This window comes from Berghia stephanieae, chromosome 8 (assembly GCF_034508935.2).
Source record: "Berghia stephanieae isolate SIO BIC M18660-M18661 chromosome 8, UCSD_Bste_1.3, whole genome shotgun sequence".
Classification (NCBI taxonomy): domain Eukaryota; kingdom Metazoa; phylum Mollusca; class Gastropoda; order Nudibranchia; family Aeolidiidae; genus Berghia; species Berghia stephanieae.
The window spans coordinates 54,359,467-54,382,159 of record NC_088367.1 but is presented as its reverse complement, the minus strand read 5'-3'; the positions used below and the strand labels follow the sequence as shown (position 1 = coordinate 54,382,159).

Sequence of the window (22,693 nt, the reverse complement as noted above, 5' to 3'; positions counted from 1 at the left end):
ATTTCCCTGATCTGCAGCATCAAGCGGCGACATCAAGTGAAGTTGCTTTTGTTTTTATTTGTTTATTGCTTCTTATTTTTGTATGTTTCGGGGGGGGGGGGGTGGAGCTATTTCAATAAAACGTTAGAAGTGCTAAAGTGAGCTTAAGTCCTCCAATATAGGCAACAATATTGCCTTGAGGTGAACTGTTTTGTAATGCAATGACCCCAGCGCTTCATTGTCATGAAAATTACCGATTACCTTGGTAGGGGTTTGCAACAAAGTGGAGGGGGAGGGGGGGGGGAGGGAGGGGGAATTAAGGACAAAATCTACACACTCATATCAGCCTACCTTCAAAAACATATAAGGAGAAACGATACTCCAGCGCCTTTCCTATACCATTCGCTACCGTCAAGACATAGTTGCCGCTCTGGTTTGGTGATAATTGATACATGATTATTTTCACTCTGTGCTGCAGTGGTCTGCGTAATGGTTCCATGGTCACGTCATAGCTGCCCTCAGTCGCTTTAGATCCATTTAGGGTAAGCTCGAAGTCCGTGGGAGTGGGATTTGCATATATGTCAAATGGGCGGACGAGTTGATGGCCAGTCTTGTATGTAAAGCTTTTGTCATTAGCACCATAAGCTAGAAATGAAGGGTTGCCTGAATAATAAAAAAGATACACCAGTGTGAATGTATCAGGTCGGTTTTAGGTCGTTAACTTTATTTATTTATTCATCTGTTTGTAAATTAATTAATTACTTGTTTTATCTATCCATTCATTTACTTATTTGTGAGATATTTGCTTATCGCATAACCCAATGCAATGATGGGTTTGCTTTAACGCTGTTTTAATGGTCAAAATGTTTCTTTGGTTTTGAAGCATTTCCATTACTCCAATGAGCTCAGAACTAGTTGGGCTGTCATACACGTAAATGCCTTTTCGTCGGTTTTTCTTCTGTTTGCAAGAGTATTCTATTTATACCCAGTGACAAAACGGCGGCTTCTAAATAGTGGCTTTATGACACAGGGAGGAAAGAAACATTTAGTCACTCGTGAAAAATATTTTTCTTTTTGAATTAGGAATAATATTTTAAATTTTCTTTCTAATGCATGGAGTATAAAGTTAAAATGAGAGGAGATATGGGATTTATAGATTTATTCACGTAACAAAACTGTATTTTTCTGTTATGGTGTATTGTTATTATTGAGTTATTGCCCTTTGCAATAACTAATAATTTACTTCCATGAATAATACACTTAATTACATTAAATTATTTCTAAATAATGTCACAATTGAATATATTAATAGAATACATTACATTCGTATCATTAGTTAACTACACTTGTGCATTGACGTTATATTACATAACGTATATTTCTGTTTATGTATATTTCTATACTGCATGTTTAATATTACTAAGTCTGTGATATATTATGATTTAAAATGCTTGAATAAATAATTACTTGATGATTGGCAACCAAGGAGCGTCTTCCCTGTCAGTTATTTTATGTACTGCGGTAGGTACATAACACATTCTTTCCAATAAAAGTTATCAACATATTCCACATTGTATTTATTGTGATACATTTTATCTGTAGCATCCAAATCTGACATAATAATGATACCATTTTGAGACGATTGGTCACACATCCCATTCGTCTCTCAAATAATTCGTTATTTTTACTTCCAACCTGCATTCTGCTTTGGTTTTGTCACTCCTTGACTACTGCAAAAGCGTTCCAAAGTATGACGCCATTTTCTCTGAACAATGCATAGTTACTGGTTCCAACCGATCGAGAACAATGGCTTACGCAATATCACCATCACCGCCCTTTTGATGTACTTCTCCGACTAGCACAAAAGTGTGTCGAGAGGAGAAATTAAATATAAATATGGTCGTGTAATGTTTTTATATATTCTGATTGCATGATGTTTGGAAAAGTTCAAGCCGATTTGGTTTTACTGCAGCATAAGTCAGTTTAGTTCGAGTTTAGGCAGATGAACATCCCTACCACAGTACCAGTAAATCTTAATAAAAACCAAGGCCAGAAAGTCATCCAAAAAAATGACAGGTCAATGGAAAACGAACAAAAAATAGAGCTTCATTTGGGCTGTTTCATAATTAAAACATACCCACTTACCGACCCGAGTTATCAATTGAAATAACAATATATGTCCTATTTATTTTGTTTTAAACTATCTAACACATAAATTGTGATGGTACTTTAATATAATATATATGTGGTTTCCATGAACTCTATTCTTTTTGTCAATAATTTGAGATCTCATTCTCATGGCAATGTGTGTGCTGTTACAAACTACCATGATGTGAAAACAATCCGATAACACTCAAAGCTGAAAACAAGGATTTGGTGGGCTTTTTTTAAAATGCAATACCTCGGCCATCAAACAACCCTCATAAAAACAAAGTTTTAGAAATAGAGATATGATGTTTGTCTTTTAGGCAGACTCGGTTCAAAGTTTATATCAATAATATCTGCTGCCGTAAAGTTTTAAAACGGCATTTTTCTACCGTTAATGCCCATTTTGTGTTGTTGAAGTGGTATAGAAATAAAGCTGAAACCGTTATCTTTAAGACGATACCAAATTTAGCTCTGTACATTATTTAATGGCCGAGGTATAAATGGTTGAATGACCTGATTTTAAATCAGTCCTTTTCTCGACGCGTGACGCTAAATATTTTTTGTCACAAATGTGACGGTTATTGTGGTACCTACATACAGGCGTCATGTCTTGCCGAATATGATATTGTTTTCGAACCACTTAGAGAGAACGTTGAGCACATTTACTGCGTAGTGTTCTATGTAAAATCACACTTTTCTTTTTCAAACGTATTTTTTCGGACTTACAAAAACTTACTTATAAAATTGATCTTGATAGTTGACTTCTCTGTTAGTCCATTTGTTAGAGAGGACTGACATTCGCAACTTTCTCCATGACTGGATACATCTATGAAGACAGACATTGATATCGCTTTGCTCACACTTGATACCCTTTTCATGCTCATTGTGCAAGAGAGTTGTACCCCAGTTACATTGGCTGTATAGCCAGTTACAAAACATAGGATGACAGTATTCTGTACCATTCTCAATGAGACAGTCGTGTTTAGTAATTCTTTATCGCCACCGTTGACAATCATAGCAGGGCGGGAGGAACAAGGTACTGAGGAGTAAATGATAAGCATAAAACATGACTATTTACCATGGAACGTAGCCACTATAAATGATAGGTACCACAAGAGAAAATTTATGAATATTTAAAATTGGTTTATCTTACTATATTCATAAAGCATTCTGATAGAAGGTCCCACAATAGACGTCATTTTTGTGGCATGTAAAAAAAATCTATATATTTTGCGTCACGCGTCAAGAAAATGAATGTTGTCAAACGGGTCAACAAGCATAAATATCTCAGCCATTAATTTTTTGCGATACCTCTTTTCGTACATTACTAGCCTCTGAAGGGAGGTCAAAAGGGAGTTACTCAAATATAATTGGGTAACTAGGCCTATAAGGTGTGTTGGAAAGTACTTTAATTCAGAATAGTGTCCTGTCTAAAGGGTAGCAAACAATTTTACTGTCCATTCAGTCTTGCAGAAATCAGGATACAGTCACGTGACATAGACCGTAAGGGGCTAAACGACATAAGGGTGGAGGGGATTGAGACCATGGAAAGCAACATCTGTTGGGCACAAGCGCATGATCCCGTATAAGAGAGAAGCACTCTCATGCCAATAAATTTATTGATACTCATAATAACATACAAAGAGACGATTTACAATGGTAAAATCATCCTCCCTAAATGGAATAATACCAGGTACCACAAGAGACAATTTATAAATATTTAAAATGGATACATATATTCATAAAGTATTCTGATAGTCGTGGAAAACACGGTGTAAATTTTGAAAATACATACATAAATAAAAAATTTAGAGCAAATTCATTTTTCAAGAACTTAGAATTTTGTTGCTTGCCAATTGATGTATGAAAAGTTCAAACTTTGACGTCATATAACGAACCTATAATAAGATTTATCATACTTGTGAAACACATTTGAAAGCAAAGTGACTAGGCAAACAAAATATAACAAGATTTGAACCAGACACAAATTGTTTCCTAAATCTACAGTATGTTGAAAATTCCCCAAAACACTCGCGAAAGTAAATGTTTTGGCCTCCAGCATGACGAAATAGCATATTCCATGTAATATATTAACATAATAATCATACAAAATGACATGTAATTCACGTCAACGGGTAGAGAATATTCCAGGAAAGAGGTCCATTTTTTTTCAAGTGGTCTTTGAAAAATAAAGAAGAAGAGAACACCACGAAACGCAATTTTGCATGTTGGCAGAAAAATAGATATAATCACGAGCAAAATGTATGAAAGATTAAATATCTCTTAAGATAATGAAGATAGAAGAAATTTATCACACGCTATAAGAAACCGGACCTGCTGAATTCAAAAAGCATCTTAATTTTTTGGTAAAGTCACTATTTCCTTCTCGAAATTCAACATGAACTCATGAATGATTGAATGATAAGCTCAATGTTCGAACCAGCAGCATAAAATAATAAATCAACCTCTTAAGAAACCCCTATAATCTCAAGACATCACGTCTTGACTTCTGCAACGTCTGTTTTCACTTCCATACTGTTTTAAGGACTTGTCTGGGAATTATATTGCTTGGTTTTGCCTTGGACCTCTCTGTGATTCTTAACCGAAAGGGTGCGGTAACATGTATTATTCCTATAAAGGGGGATGATTTTCCCACTGTAAATCGTCTTTGTGTATGTTATTAGGAGGATGTCGATATAGACTAATAAATAGAAGTGCCTAAATGAGTCACTAAAATGGAGATTAAGATAAAAGGAGTAAATCTGAGTCATGAATGAACAACATAAAATAAACGACGTTTCGGCCTTTGGCATTTCTCAAGTAAACACAAAATATTGAAGAATACTAGACAGCAATAGTGTTATTAGTAGTCCCCTACCTCCGCTGTTAAGATATATATATATTTTTTTAAAATTAATAAATAAAATTTAAAAATAAAAAAGGAGAGAGAGAGAGAGAGAGAATGAACGTGGGAGAACGGGAGTGGAAGGATGCGTTTCAAACTTATATGTAAAATAGAGGAGATGATAAATTAAATATAAAAAATTTAAATATACTAATTTAAAAACACAAAACAAACTAAATTATTCTAAAATAAAGAAAGAAATAAAACTTAGCTTAAAATTCCCCATAGGATCACTTTCTTGAAATTAATATAAATAATCTTGTCGTCAAGATAAATATTCTTATATTATATATCTTGACGACAATAGGAACAAAACATGGTTTATCACTATCATGAAAGCATTAGAGAAAAAAATTGTTAGAAAACGAAGTAGTACTTCGAAGTCTTTTCTCCAATCTTATAACTATTACAAGTACCACTGTTCCCAAATATAATTTTTTCGGTTTTTTGACATAATGGGACGAATCATTGTGTCTATTGACTATTTATAAACTACAAGTAGTGGGTATTCCTATGCAATTGTTTTAAAAACGACATTACACCTTCGACCGTAAATATCGACTTCAGTTCTAACAAGGTCAAACAATCACTTTGTCATAGTACAACATGGCTGCCATGAGTGTAGTGTGCATAAATTCGTCCTTTGGTTTTTCTTAGCAATAAATAAACATATATTCTTCTTAACCTTCTTCTTTAAGACGATACAAAATTTAGCACTGTAAGTTTTTTTTATGGCCGAAGTATTAATGCTTGAATGACCCGGTTTAGAATTAGTCCTTTTCTCGACGCGTGACGTAAAATATATAGGTTTTTTCTGCCACAAATATGACGTCTATTGTGGGTCTTAATAATACATTTTACTTACTGCACCCTCTCTGTTAAGGATCCCAGATAGGGCCAAGGCAAAACCAAGAAATATTATTCGCAGACAAGTCATTAAAGCAACATAGAAGGAGTTACCGAAAGAGACAATATATATATATATATATATATATATATATATATATATATATATATATATATATATGTGTGTGTGTGTGTGTGTGTGTATGTGTGTGTGTGTATAATGGGGTTTCTTACTCAATTCATAAAGTATTCTAATAGTCATGTGAAACACAAAATTTTGAAAATCCATACATAAATATGAAAATGAGAGCAAATTCATTTGTCAGGAACATAGGTTTTTTTTTTTTTACTTGCATATTAATGTAATAAACTGTTTCAACTGTTTCAATCATGTAATTAAATACCAAAAAGATTTAGCATACTTGTGAAACATTTTTAAAGCACAGTCGGAAAATAAATAGAAGATAACAAGTTTTGAACGAGATAAATTTTTTTCCTAAGTCTACAGTCTGCTGAAATTCCCCAAAACACTCGCGAAGTAAATGTTTGTACTCCAGCATTATGACCAAAATGACCATACAAAATGACACACAATTCGCGCATTGGCATAAACTAGTTTCACTTACAAGCACAATGCATATAAGATTAAATACCTCGCGAAATAATGCAGATAGAAGAAAAATATCTCGCGTTATAGTAAATTGGGTCTGCTGGATTCGAAACCCATCTTAACTTTGTATTAGAGTTAATATTTCCTTCTCAAAATTCAACATGAAATCATGAATGATAAGCAGTGCTTCGGCTTACTAGCAGCTTCACAGAGAGAAAACCTTCCTGAATTGCATGTATGTAATTGCCACTTTTGTCCAGTACTTTTCCACCGTGTTACACCGCAAAGGTTCGCTTGAGGGCTAACATCTTCTTGCCAGTTTTGATAATCCTGAGAAATATAAGCATATAGTTTGAAATGGTAGAATAACCTAATGCTGTTTCTGTTGCTACAATAACATTTAAGATAGAAGGAAATATCTAACGTATTTAAAACATAACAAGGTCACTAGAACAAGGAAGAAATCGGTACCAGACTAAGTTTTAGCATATTTTGTTGCACGGTCTAGACTTAATAATTTTTATCTGTACCATTCCACATTAATCCATTCACAGGACGAGAAATTATTGATTGGTGAATATAAATTCGTCTTAAATCTAAATGATATTCAGTTTTCGGGCATTTTTTTCTGTTAGCGACCTAAAAATAAGTATACCACTGGGACTTCTTATTGTTTTTTTTTTTGTGACGGTCTTTAAAGCCCTCCATAGACTTTGCGTCTATCGGAATGGTGACGGTCGGTGCGACCGGTCCGTGCAGTCGCACGGGATATTTGGTCACACAGGAGAGGTAGTACTGGTCCCAGTCACTGCCTCTCTAATCTATTTTTCGTCTCGCTCACGATCGTGAATACCTCTCACTAGATTAAAACAATCGGACTATAACATTTTTGTCTAGGTACGTGATATCCGTCTGGCAGACGATGTGAGTATTTACCTAAACCCCGGGTACTTGATAAAGTACATATTGCCTTATAAAAAAGCTCAAGTTAATAGCTTTTTAGTTTGAATCCTTGTTTAGGGGGGGGGGGGGGCGTAAATTTGAGATCTTAAAGAATTTCGTTCTCAGGAACATGTAACCATACTTTTCTTTATTCTTTTAGGTGTTTTTTTAATGAATCTAGGTATCATAAAGGACAATTTATAAATATTTAAAATGTGACTTTGTTAGTATATTATTAAGCAATCCGAGAGTCATAGAAAATACTTTTTAAATTTGGAAAATCCATACATAAATCAGAAAACGAGAGCAAATTCATTGTTCAAGAACTAAGATTTTTTTGCTTGCTATTGATGTAAAAAGAATGATCCAACGTTGGCTTCGTGTAACTAAACACCAAAATAAGATTTAGCTTGCTTGTGAAACACATTTTACAGGGCAGTGGCTAGATAAATAAAAGATAACAAATTTGAACCAGAAACAAGTTTTTTTCCTAAATCTTCAATCTATTGATATTCCCCAAAAACACTCGCGAAAGTAAATGTTTTGGCCTCCAGGATGACGAAATAGCATATTCCATATACTATATTAACATAATGATCATACAAAAATGACATGTAATTCACATAAACAGATAGAGAGTACTCCAGGGAAGAGAGCCATTTTTTCAGACATTTTTTTCAGATGTAGTCTTTGCAAAATAAAAAAGGGAACATCAGGACACACGAAATTTTGCAAATTGGCAGAAAAATAGCAATAATCACGATCAAAATGTATACAATATTAAATATCTCTCAAAGTAATAGAGATAGAAGAAAATTAACTCATTTTATATGAAACCGGACCTAATGAATTCAAAAATCATCTTAAATTTTTACAAAAATCAATATTTCCTTCTCAAAATTCAACATGAAATCATGAATGATAAGCTCAATGTTCGAACCAGCAGCATAAAATAATAAATCAACCTCTTAAGAAACCCCTATAATCTCAAGACATTATGTTTTTACTTCCGTAACGTCTGTTTTCACTTCGTCTGTTGTGGTACCTAGTCTATTATGGTACCTAGTCTATTGAGACCTAGTCTATTGTGGGACCTAGTCTATTGAGACCTAGTGTATTGTGGTAACTAGTCTATTGAGACCTAGTGTATTGTGGGACCTAATCTATTGAGACCTAGTGTATTGTGGTACCTAGTCTATTGAGACCTAGTGTATTGTGGGACCTAGTCTATTGAGACCTAGTGTATTGTGGGACCTAGTCTATTGAGACCTAGTGTATTGTGGTACCTAGTCTATTGAGACCTAGTGTATTGTGGTACCTAGTCTATTGAGACCTAGTGTATTGTGGGACCTAGTCTATGGCGCTGGCTTCCGGCGACAACAGACGTGTTGTGAATGTTTACCTATTTTCTACACATATTTTTATTCATTTATCATTCAATCGTCGGAATTTACGCCTAATTTTTATTCAAAATGGATGTGAAGTATATATTGTTCCTGATTTTTATATTTATTAGTATATTTATAAGCATAAATGGTGTTTTAGCCTGTGATTTTGCCCTATCGATAACTTATACTTCAGAGACTCTCCGATCCCTCCAACCCGTGTCACCCCCACCACCCACTATTGACACATCGTTTATTAAAGTAAGAAAGAGGGGGAGAAAAGGAGGAATAAAAACAAAATTTAACAGACGGCCTTTTCGTCCATTTTTACCCTGTGTAGTGACAGGTAATGTAAGACCACTGGAAAATAAAATTGATGAACTGTTTTCACTGTGTCGTTTTAATAGTGACTATCGTCAAGCCTCCATAATAGCGTTAACAGAGACTTGGCTATCTCCTCACATACCATCATCATGTTTTGATATTGAACAATATTCACTATTTCGAGGAGATCGGACTAAATGTAAATAAACGAACTGGGGGTGGGGTGTGCACATATATTAACAACAAATGGTGCCACCCCAATAACTTTCATATAAAGAAAAAGTATTGTGACGACTATATTGAATTTATTACTGTTTCGTCACGACCTTATTATCTACCCGGGAATTTACTCATGTCATCATCATCAACGTCTACATTCCACCATCATCAGACAACAACACAGCGAAAAATATTTTGAGGAAAGAAATACAGGACATTCAAATTAAGTCACCCGATGCCGTATTGATGGTCACTGGCGATTTTAACCAATGTAACGATTTTACTCTCCCGGGACTTCATCAATACGTGGACTGCGAGACAAGGGACAAAAAAACATTAGATTTATTCCTGTGTAACATTAAAAATAGTTATAAATGTTTACCCCGTGCCCCATTAGGTTTATCTGACCACTGCATGCTCTTGCTACTCCCCACCTACCGCCCTGTTTTTAAACGTGTAAAACCAGTAAAGAAAAGTGTACAGATCTGGAACGGAAGTGTGTGTGAAGATTTGCGTGGTTGTTTTGAATGCACTGACTGGAATGTTTTTATCGAATCATGTGATAGTGTGGATGAGCTGAATGACTGTGTGAGTGAGTATTTAAAATTCTGTGAACAGCTAGTGTCTAGTAAAAAAGAAATAAAAATTATCCTAACAACAAGCCTTGGATAACAAAAGATCTAAAACTTTTATTGAAGCAAAAGAAAACTCTCTTTACTTGTGGACACAAAAAAGATCTGAAAACAAAACAAAAAGAGATAAAGAGGGTAATATCTAGTTGTAGAGACAAGTACAAAAATAAAATTGAAAAATGCTTTTCTTCTGGGGATATACGGGACACGTGGCGGGGGCTTAAAACTGCTGTTAACTATAATCCAAAGCCCACGATTATATCAGAAGATATCGAAATTGAAACTTTAAATAAATTTTATTCACGTTTCGACACAGCAAACAAATTTGATATTGAAAATGAAAAACATAAATTAGACAGGGCTTTGGAAGATGAAATGGCTATTGAGGTCAGTGAAGAGGAAACGAGATTCGTATTTTCGAAACTAAACGAGAGGAAGGCTGCTGGGCCGGATGGATTGAAAGGAAAATTATTAAAAGAATGTGCCCATCAGCTTTCCCCCATTTATACACATATTTTTAACTGGTCCCTCCAATGCGTTTCGATCCCTGAAATTTGGAAAACTTCAAAAATTATTCCTGTTCCAAAAAAGAAAAACTTGAAACTATGAACGATCTCAGACCTGTTGCATTGACTTCAATAGTCATGAAATCTTTAGAAAAACTTGTTCTTGTTAAAATTAGGAATCAGTTTATGCCATTGAGTGATAGTCATCAATTTGCTTACAAACCAGGACGTGGCGTAGAGGATGCCATTTTACTGTTTACAAACAACATCTACAGGCATCTAGATCACGCTAGGAGCTATTGCAGATTGCTTTTTGCAGATTTTTCTTCAGCGTTCAATACAATGCAACCTCAGTTGGTTGTTCAAAAATTGACTAGTCTGAATTTAAACAAGTATATAATTGCTTGGGTGCTCGAATTTCTTACGGAGAGAGCACAATATGTTCAATTAGGACAAAACAAATCTTCCTGTATAACTACAAATACTGGTGCTCCTCAAGGTTGTGTATTGTCCCCTGTATTATTCACAATATACACGAATGACTGTAGAAGTCAAAACCTGAGTGTACCTTTAATAAAGTTTGCAGATGACACCGCTCTTCAAGGCCTCATAACAAATGGCAACGAAGTGGCTTATAGGCAAGAAATTGATAGATTTGTGTCTTGGTGTGATGCCCACCACCTAGAGCTTAACATAAGCAAGACAAAGGAGCTAGTGATTGACTTTAGGAGAGTGAAGGAACCGATAGAACCGTTAAAATTAAAGGACCAATTCGTCCAGCGAGTTCCTCACTACAAATACCTTGGTGTAACGATTGATGACAGGCTCAAGTGGGATGAACACTTGAAAATAATTAGGCATAAGATGTGCAGACGTACATATTTTTTATCAAAACTCTCTCAGTTTAGAATAGATAAAACCCTCTGCACATTATTTTATAGAGCAGTAATTGAAAGTGTTTTGTCATTTTGTATAACAGCTTGGGGAGGCAATTGCTTAGCAGTGGAAAGGAACAAAATAAATTCAAATATTAAAAAATCCATTAAACGCTATATAAATGATGTTGACGATGTAGATCTTTTATACGACAAATTTTGTATAAATAAAATAACTAAAATATTAAATGACCAGTATCATCCACTAAGACCATCAGTTATTATGTCAGAAAGAAGTGGTCGCCCTTTCTCTATTTCAACCAAAACAGAGAGACACCGAAAATCGTTTCTGCCGTCCAGTATTAGGCTTTATAACAACAAGCAATAATCATTTTATATAATTATTTCTCATTTTTACTTTTTTAAAATATAAATATTAATTTATTAATTTATTTGTTTTGCAATCTTTTCAATTTTCAATTTATAGTGACAGTTTTAACTATTTTACAGTGTTGAAATTATTCATATTATAAAGCGCAGCTCTGGGCATAGAGCTGCTCCTTTATATATATATATATATATATATATATATATATATAATTATATATATATATATATATATATATATATATATACATCCTATTTCCATTGTATTTTTATCTTATTGTGTAAATTATAACACGTCTGTACAAAAAATTTCCTTTTTGGGATGCAATAAAGTATTATTATTATTATTATTATTATTATTATTATTATTATTATTATTATTATTATTATTATTATTATTATATTATTATTATTTATTATTATTATTATTATTGAGACCTAGTGTATTGTGGGACCTAGTCTATTGAGACCTAGTGTATTGTGGGACCTAGTCTATTGAGACTTAGTGTATTGTGGTACCTAGTCTATTGAGACCTAGTGTATTGTGGGACCTAGTCTATTGAGACCTAGTGTATTGTGGTACCTAGTCTATTGACACCTAGTGTATTGTGGGACCTAGTCTTTTGAGACCTAGTGTATTGTGGTACCTAGTCTATTGAGACCTAGTATATTGTGGGACCTAGTCTATTGAGACCTAGTGTATTGTGGTACCTAGTCTATTGAGACCTAGTGTATTGTGGTACCTAGTCTATTGAGACCTAGTGTATTGTGGTACCTAGTCTATTGAGACCTAGTGTATTGTGGCACCTAGTCTATTGAGACCTAGTGTATTGTGGGACCTAGTCTATTGAGACCTAGTGTATTGTGGGACCTAGTCTATTGAGACCTAGTGTATTGTGGTACCTAGTCTATTGAGACCTAGTGTATTGTGGTACCTAGTCTATTGAGACCTAGTGTATTGTGGTACCTAGTCTATTGAGACCTAGTGTATTGTGGTACCTAGTCTATTGAGACCTAGTGTATTGTGGGACCTAGTCTATTGAGACCTTGTGTATTGTGGGACCTAGTCTATTGAGACCTAGTGTACCTAGTCTATTGAGACCTAGTGTATTGTGGTACCTAGTCTATTGAGACCTAGTGTATTGTGGTACCTAGTCTATTGAGACCTAGTGTATTGTGGTACCTAGTCTATTGAGACCTAGTGTATTGTGGTACCTAGTCTATTGAGACCTAGTGTATTGTGGTACCTAGTCTATTGAGACCTAGTGTATTGTGGTACCTAGTCTATTGAGACCTAGTGTATTGTGGTACCTAGTCTATTGAGACCTAGTGTATTGTGGTACCTAGTCTATTGAGACCTAGTGTATTGTGGTACCTAGTCTATTGGGACCTAGTGTATTGTAGTACCCATTGGATTACGTACCGGAGTAGATCCATCCAAAAAAACATATTTTAAGTCTTTTACATACACTCCCATCCAATATGCGTAACTAGAGCGTTTCTTCATTTTACCTGTAGGGAATAAACGTTGCAATAAAGGAGATACAATAGGGAAAATATCTAATTGGACGAATGTCAGGTAAAAACGATAGCATCTTCTTCTTCTTCTCCTTCTTCTTCTACTTCTTCTTCTTCTTCTTCTTCTTCTTCTTCTTCTTCTTCTTCTTCTTCTTCTTCTTCTTCTTCTTCTTCTTCTTCTTTCTTCTTCTTCTTCTTCTTCTTTTATTATTATTATTATTATTATTATTATTATTATTATTATTATTATTATTATTATTATTATTATTATTATTATTATTATTATTATTATTATTATTATTTTCATTATTAATGATGATAATAATAATAATAATAATAATAATAATAATAATAATAATAATAATAATAATAATAATAATAATAATAATAATAATAATAATAATAATAATAATAATAATATTCTCACGGTTAATGTTACCGTTATCATGATTGTTATTACTGTCCATTTTAATCTCAGCGTTGTCTATTAAGATGGCGTTACTTGTGCTTTTATCGCCAGTAATGTGATAACAATATAAACAGTAACGTTTGTTTTGTTTGTTTGTGTTGAAATTTAATTTAGTTTTTCTAATATCTATCAATAGGGAATGAGATTAGCGGAAGAGTAGCGTCCCTTGATTGGACGTCACTGGCGGAAAAGTTATTAGAGAGAGAACTTCATGTTAGTTGTGCGCATGCGTCTCTCATCCTCGCTTCCAATGAAAGCGGCATGAGACACTTCACCGAAAGTGAGGACGAGAGAGACGCATGCGCAAAACCAATTTGACGTTCTCTCTGTAAGGTGACGTCCAATCAAGGGACGCTACTTTTCCGCTAATCTCATTCCCTATTAGGGCCCAACAGCTATTCTTAGTCACCCACTGCTAGCTACCTATCCAATGCATTCGTACAATACCCCACCCAACCCCCCCCCCCCCTTTCTTCATCTCCCCTCTTTTATTCATTCACCCTCCTTTTCTTAATTCATCCATCACTATCCTTCCATCCATCTCTCCTCTTAGGACCCGCCATGACTTCCCTACAACTTGTCCATTGCACTTTATCCCCTCCCCTTCCCACCCTCCTGCCCCTCTTTGACAATGTCCAACTCCAACACTTCTTATTTCTTCTTTCGGGTTTCATAAGCCCCAGCCATTTGTGTTGTGTTTTGTTTTTTCTATAATCTTGTGGAACTTCCCTAGTCCATGATTTTATCACCTTTAATACGATGAGTGTAATAATGAAATAACCGTCCGTTCACTCTCCCTTTTTCTATACGGATTTTCTTCAAATTACGTTAAAGATTGTAAATATTCTTTCCTCCATCTTCATCTCCTACTCAAATACATACCTACCTACACATTAACTCCTTCTACCAGTCTATGATCGACCACTCACGGCAACTTACACATCCTCTCTCTCTCTCTCTCTCTCTCTCTCTCTCTCTCTCTCTCTCTCTCTCTCTCTCTCTCTCTCTCTCTCTCTATCTATCTATCTATCTATCTATCTATCTATCTGTCTTAGTGTATGTATGTGTGTGTGTGTGTGTGTTGTGTTTGTGTGTTCACTTCCATGGACGTACTATTCTATCACTCTCATAGCCCCTCTCTGTCGTATCAATCTTCGGAAATTTTAAACAACCCTACCCCGATCCCCCTCAACCTATTTTGTATACAGTCCCCTTCAACTTGATAAAATATTGCACCCGGACACTCACATTGAGAGATAAATGCTGGTTGTACCTCCATGGACAGACATCATATATAATCACCTGGGTGGGCGATGTAAAACGGCATAATATTATCGTGGTAATACGATTCAATAGTCTGATGTCACGCCGCCTAGCAACGGCGGCCATCTTGGTTCTAAACAAAGAAAATCTGTACTTATTATTTTTCAGGCTGGTTAGAACTTTTCATATGTCTTGTGATCAGAATGTGTAAAAGTCAAAACATGATCCAATGTATGTGTTTTTTTTTTCTTCTGGATACGCATTATACTCGCCGGAGAAATATTTCATACGGGCGTCCGCCATTGTTCCGATAGTTTAGAGCCAGTGTTACTAAGCTACCATGCGTCATTAGGAAGGAAGTGACGTTATGACTGGTGAAAACTATTCTCTGGATTCTCAGCTTTGGGGCTTACTGACAAGTAAAGGGACATTTCAATTGGTCGACATTGAAAGTTTAAAAATTTAGAACTAAAGAGGACAAAAGAACATTAAGAGGTCCAAGAGCAAATTGCTATCATGGAATTGGAAATGTTGAGTCTTTGAGTTAGGCATATTGACATGGAATGGATCTTACTTCGTCAATATTTTAAAATAGTCTATGTACATACTTCTCCAATTTCATCTTACCGACGATATGAGAAACTGTTGAGTCTTTGAGTTAGGCATATTTACATGGAATGGATCTTAATTCGTCAATATTTTAAAATAGTCTATGTACATAATTCTCCAATTTCATCTTACCGACGATATGAGAAACCATTCCTTTATCACGAACGATCACTAGATGTCCACCCATTTGTTCACAGTACTTTTGAGCTCTTCCCCAGAACATAGCTTTATAGAAAAATTTGAGGTATATCACATAGCTCTGAGATTCATATCTAGACCAGCTCTGACATGCAGGATCCGCTAGGCGCCAAAATGAGAAGATAAAAAAACACACAATAAATAATCGATTCATTCTCATTGTTAAGGTTACAATAAATAATAGATAACATTTATATATATATTCGCATTTTTAGGAATAATACATCAAAATGACGCTTAAGATCTTAGTTACAGATGGTTTACATTATTTTTCAACATAGTTTCCGTCACAACCAACACGAAGCTGTCAAAACCACATAATTTGACTAATACCATTAGCAAATAAACTGACATCCTTTTTCTCTACACCAAGATTGGACAGCAGCCTTCACATATTTGTCGCTTTCATACAAGTTTCCTTTGACATTTTCCTTCAATTTTGAGAATCAGAAGAAGTCCGCAGGTGCTAGACCGGGACTGTAGGGGGGATTTGGTAAGGTAGAGAAATCCATTTCCCTCAGTACGATTTGAGTTCGTTGGCTCGTGTGAGCTGAAACATTATCGTGTTGAAATATCGATTTTTTTTCGGGGGGGAGGGGGGGTCGCATTATTTTCACGGGCTCTCAGTTCTTCCAACGTGGCAACCTTTTGATCGGAATTGACTTGTTTGCCATGTTTCAAAAATTTGAGATGAACGGCACCTTCAAAGTTCCAGAAAATCGTGAGCAGCATCTGTCTAGCGCACTTCACAACTTTGAACTTTTTTGGAAAAGGGAAGTTCTTGTGTCGGTATTCCATTGATTAGCGTTTGCTCTCTGGGTCATAATCGTGGATCCATGGGACGTCTCCTATGACTATTGTTTGAACAAAGGCATCGCATTCGTCTTCATACCTTTTCATACCGTCTTCATACCAGCCTGAAAAACGTCGGGCGTTCGAGATAATTCTTTGCCCTGACAAGGAACTGCTGGGACAACAGACGCAAGCAGCTCTCCCACCTTTAATTGATTCTGCAGATCTACCAACTCGCTTTGGTCAATATTTTTAAGAAAGAACTGATACAATCAGGAAAGAACTCTCATCTGAATAGATCCAAACATTTGACAAGTTTCGTGTTGATTCATTAATACATTTTTCAAAGATCACTGAAGCTGACTTAAGTAGCTGCATTATGTCGTCCCTAACTAAAAGTTAGAATCCGTAAGTACTGACATATTAAAAAAGTGCATTGATGTAATTTTAACACCATTTACATGTATTGTTAATAATCGTTGCAGTCAGGTGCTGTACCAGACATTTACAAAGTTGCTCATGTCAAACCCCTTTTGAAAAAATCTGATCTAGATAAAGAGAACTTTTAAAACTATCGCCCTGTCTCTAATCTTCTTTTTCTCTCTAAAATCTTAGAAAAGCTTGTTTTGAAACAATTACTGTCTCATCTTAAAAATAATTGTCTTGAAGAAAAATTCAAGTCGGCTTATGTTCAACATCATTCGACAGAAATCGCACTTGTTAGGGTTGTTAATGATCTCCTCTCTGTTATAGACAATGGTTCATGTTTTTTGCTGAGTTTGCTTGACCTATCGTCTGCTTTTGATACTATTGATCACAATCTTCTCATCAAACGTGTTGAAATTACGTATGGCTTGTCTGGTGCAGCGCTTGATTGGTTTAGGTCATATTTGTTTAATCGTAAACAGATTATTATGGTTGATGAATATTGATCTGAGGAAATCATTCTTGATTGTGGGGTTCCCCATGGTTCAGTACTTGGACCCGTTCTTTTTGTTCTGTACGTTGGCCCTCTGTCTAAAATCATCAGAAGTTTCGGTCTGTCTTACTATCAATACGCTGATGATACGCAATTGTACTGCGTTTCCAATACGAGAAATTTACAAGAAGTATCAGCCGATAGTAAGAATTGTATCCAAAGTGTTAAGGAATGGATGAATGAGAACAGACTGAAACTGATTGATGATAAGACGTTGGTACTGTATGTTGGGAACAGGAAGTGTAAAAGTCAAACAGATTTGAAGCTGGGGGATGCCTCCATTCAAATTGTTGACAAAGTGAAAAACCTTGGCACATTCTTAGACTCTGGACTGTCGATGGATCATCAGGTTAATAATTTGGTTAGATCTCTCTTTTTTTCAGCTAAAAAAGATTGATTACATTAGACGGTTCATATCTGAGGATGTGACCAAACACCTGGTTGTGTCCCTCGTACTATCGAAATTGGATTATTGTAATGCTCTGTTGTTTGGCGTTTCGCAATATAATCTGTGACGTCTTCAGATTGTCCAAAACAGCGCTGCCAGACTAGTATTCATGAAGCGTAGGTGTGATTCTGCCATACATCTTCTTCATGACCTGCATTGGCTGGCTGTTGAGAAAAGGATTAAATTCAAAGTTTGTATTTTAGTGTACCGTTGTCTTGAAGGTACTGCCCCTTCTTACCTTTCGGAACTAATTGAATGATATTCAAAGCCCCGCCCCTTACGTTCGGCCAGTGATTCCACCAAACTTGTTGTCCCTCGAATACAGAAAAATGCTGGAATGAGATCCTTTTTCTTATTTTGGATCCTCTGTTTGGAACGCCTTACCACAGAGCATTGGTGAAAAAGAATATTTGTCTATTTTCAAACGTTCGCTTTAAACATATCTATGATTATCTACGTCACGCGGAGACGTTGTAGATCGTAGAAAATTTAGGCGCATCAAAGCAAATAAGTTCGAAAGTATTTATACAACATGTTAAGTGTCTAAGCTAAATATCATTGAAATTGTAAGGGAAATTGCAAAACTTTCCAGCCAATCTAATACAATACTACATTGACAAGGTGAGTCAGAGAAGCCAAAGTGTGTCATATACCATAATCTTTTTCCTTTGCAGGCATGCCAGCAAATAATTGTTGCATTGGAGCTAAATTTAAAAACTAAAATAAACATTGTTTAATTCAAAATAATTTTCAAAATATTTCTTTACCTGCGGTTGATAATCTTGATAGAAGCCAGAAAAGGATGAACACCAAATCTATGTTCATAACATTCATTGGACTTTATGAGTTTTGGCTATGGACACAATCTGTGAAGTTGATAAAGCAGCGTTGATGTTGCGAATATTAACCTCATCGGAGCTATGGACTGTAAAATGTATTGAACTAAAATAAATATCATTTTTCAAAGAAAAAAAAACAGAACGCTCAAGACCTTTTTCAGCCAACAACGAAATCAATTAAACCGTCATACTTCATGTAGAATCCCGTGAGAGGGAAAATCCTCATCACGTCAGTCGGGATAAAAGATGGCGCCATCGATAACGGAGACAAAGCCAGACACACTTTACAAAGGATAGTTTTTAGTTAGGTTTACAAATAAATCGTTAAACGGGAACAATGCCATCAAAAAGAAGTAAAAACCCAGTTATCTAGAAACCGAGATTAGGATAAGGCAAGAAAAAGTATATAATTAATAATACATTTCTTGAGCTACCCGATAATTCATTGTTTTTATTGATGAAAATTGGAATATCAAATTTGTTAAATCCTTTTGGTTCTTTGTGACATTCATGGCGTCACCATTGTTAATATTTATATTCCACCTAGCGCAAAAATTGAGAAAGCATACCAATTAATAAATGAGCATGTATCGTCATTACTACTACGTCACCCGGACAGTTCACTTATTATTGTTGGTGATTTTAATCATTGTCAGCTGCCCATAGCTGGACTAGAACAGTTCGTCACCTGCAAAACACGAGGAAACAACACGCTTGATCTGTGCTATAGCAATATAAAGAACGCCTACAAAGCGCTACAAAAACAACCGAAGCCACATCTGATCATAATACCATTCACCTAGTACCGACGTACATCTCTAAATTAAAGAGTGAGAAACCAACTGTAGTATATCGCCATATCTGGACTCAAGAGGCAATCCAACGACTGAACGGCTGTTTTGACTGTACTCAGTGGGAGACATTAATGGTAGAAGGTGACAGTATTGATGAATGGACCGAAACTTTGACATGTTATATTACATTTTGTGTGGATTTATGCGTGGAAAAAAAAGAAATTAAGATATTTCCTAACAATAAGCCATGGGTTACAAAGCGACTTAAATATTTACTGAATGAAAAGAAAATTGCCTATATGAGTGGTGACATTAAACTAGAATTTGAAAAGGGAAAGGAGATCAGAAATACAATAAAAGAAGAGAAGGTTGAATACAAAAATAAAATGGAGCGACAACTGAGATCGGGCTGCGCAAGGAAAGCATGGGAGATGATAAAGCAAATGGGAGGAGTAGACCAAAAGAAACGAACATTCCCACAAGGAAAAACGAAAACTGATGTCAACAAATTAAATGATTTTTACTGTCGTTTTGACAGGCTCCCACCTGTTCACAACGGTTTGTCAAATGACAATGAGCCACCTCCAGATATTGAAGAAGAAACCGTAAGCTCCCTCTTCCGGAGATGTAAAGAACATAAAGCACCAGGACCAGACAACATTACCGGAACTATTTTGAAAAACTGTCACCAACAACTGGCTATACCTTATACAAAACTTTTTCAAAGGTCAATCGATGAACAATCAGTGCCAGTACTTTGGAAAACATCGATTGTCGTTCCAGTTCCAAAAAAGCGTTGTCCGACCGTATTGAATGACGTCCGTCCAGTGGCGCTTACATCGCTTGTAATGAAATGTTTAGAAAACAATTTAAAATCTGAGCTCCTACAAAAATGTTATGACCTGAAATTGCTAGATCCGTACCAATTTGCATACCAGCAACATCTCAGTGTTGAAGACGCACTATTAACCGCCACAAATTTGATCTCGAAACATCTTGACCAAACGCCCTCGAATTACGCCAGAATCCTGTTTGTCGACTTTTCGTCAGCTTTTAATGCCATGAACACAGATATTTTGCTTCAAAAGTTGTGCAGCATGGATATTCCAAACTACCTTATTAAATGGTATAAAGAGTTTCTGACCCATAGACCGCAATGTGTAAAATTGGGTGAACATATCTCCAACAAAAGAACGTTGTCGAACGGATGTCCCCAAGGCTGTGTGAGATCCCCAATCCTGTACATCTTATACACCAACGACTGCAGACCATCCTTTGAAAATTGTTTTATAGTAAAATATGCAGATGATACTGCTATTCTTGGTTTATTAAAAGATAAAGTTACCGAAAAGAATTATTTCAAACAAATAAATATATTCACCGATTGGTGTAAACAAAATCAGCTTGAATTAAATGTTGAAAAAACGAAAGAACAGGTGTTTGGTGTAAAAAATAAAAACGACTTAAAGCGTGTGGCGATCAGTAAAGATGATGTTGAGATAGTTGACTATTTTAAATATTTAGGAATAACCATTGATAGTTCCCTCAATTTCTCTCAACATATTAATATAATATCTAAGAAAGTTGCCCAAAGATTATACATCCTAAGGAAATTGAGAACATTTCAAGTAAGGAAGAAAACTATGTTCATTGATTAAAAGTGTAATTGCGTTTGGCTGCACCATATGGTTTGGAGGATGCCGACTTAAAGATAAATCAAAAATTTCAAAATCTATCAAAGAGGCATCAAAAATAATAAACCATCCTCTTGATGGAGTAGAAAGAATTCATGGAAAAGCATTAGAAAGGAAAGCATTCTCAATTACCAACAATAAAAAACATATTTTATACCATGAATTTAGTCTTTTACCATCTGGGAGAAGGTTTTGTCAGATTAAATGTAGAACTAACAAGTATAAATCAACGTTCGTTCCATCAGCAATAACAATTTTGAATATTTCATATGGTACAGAAAAACCAAGGATTGATTCGTTGACTGATTAACTGATTAATTTATTTAATGTAAGATTAACTGACCAATTGATAATGATGATAATTTTTGGTGTCGAATTGCCACAATCGTAACAAATTGAAAACGAAATGAATATGTTTATGTTGTGTATATCGCACGTGTGAAAGAAAGAAAGAAAGAGAGAGAGAGAGAGAGAGAGAGAGAGAGAGAGAGAGAGAGAGAAAATAAGTAGGAGTGAAATATCTTTTCAATCTTAGTTATCGTTTAACATTATAACAAGTGTAACTAAATGACAAATTGCCATATTTATGGACAATAAAGATCTATTATTATTATTATTATTATTATTATTATTATTATTATTATTATTATTATTATTATTATTATTATTGTCAAATTTCAAACAATGTATTATAACTATGGTTGTTTGTTTTTTTAAAATTCTTCAAGGTATTGGGAAATCAATTTGCTCTCATTTGTTTATTTATATATGGGTTTTCACAATTCAAAACGTGTTTCTCATGCCTGTCAGAATGAATACATTGAGTACATAAACGCATCTTTTGTACTTTTTGAAGGCATAATTATGAAAGGGAGAATTGAAATGTTATTGTAATGAGAATAATAATTCACTGATTAAGTTGAAAAGTCTTATCATATATTCAATTTTCATTTCCCTTGTTCTAACCAGAGAAAGCAACGCCCATAGATAACACTAGTAGTCTGTGGTAACACCTACGATCGTGAGTTTTTCTCTCGTTGGTCTAATCCACTCCGGTAATGAATTCAGATAATGGGAATGGGTCACAGTATGTCTCATTCTAGTGGTATTTGTTTGGGGTTTGGTTTTTTTTTGTTTTTTTTTTTTCGGGTGGGGGGGGGGGGGGTTTGGGTGGGGGGTTGTTTTGTTCTGTTTGTTTGTTTTTCTTGTTGTTTTGTTTTGTTTGTTTGTTTGTTTTTGTTGTTGTTGTTTTATTTGGAGTTTTTGGGGAGGTTTTTCCTGCAGACAAAACCATATTCTCTTCAATTAGGTACCAAAAGAAGATTTTGATGG

The 22,693-nt window shown here is 35.1% G+C and overlaps 1 protein-coding gene across 2 annotated transcripts in view; it reads right to left on the bottom strand.

Annotated features, from left to right (window-relative positions):
* The window catches only part of LOC144977889 (uncharacterized), a 35,143-nt gene that overhangs the window by 8,766 nt on the left and 3,684 nt on the right, over positions 1-22,693 (bottom strand). Inside the window, exons 2-7 of one of the 2 annotated variants that reach the window (XM_078923297.1) lie at positions 18,802-18,959; positions 15,750-15,917; positions 13,182-13,270; positions 6,686-6,818; positions 2,864-3,166; positions 331-642 (exon numbers count right to left, since the gene is read on the bottom strand). In XM_078923297.1, coding sequence (XP_078779423.1) covers positions 331-642; positions 2,864-3,166; positions 6,686-6,818; positions 13,182-13,270; positions 15,750-15,917; positions 18,802-18,868 — 1,072 coding nt within the window. In that variant the 5' untranslated portion in view covers positions 18,869-18,959. The remainder of the gene's footprint in view (positions 1-330; positions 643-2,863; positions 3,167-6,685; positions 6,819-13,181; positions 13,271-15,749; positions 15,918-18,801; positions 18,960-22,693) is intronic. The other variant, XM_078923296.1, reaches the window with a different exon arrangement.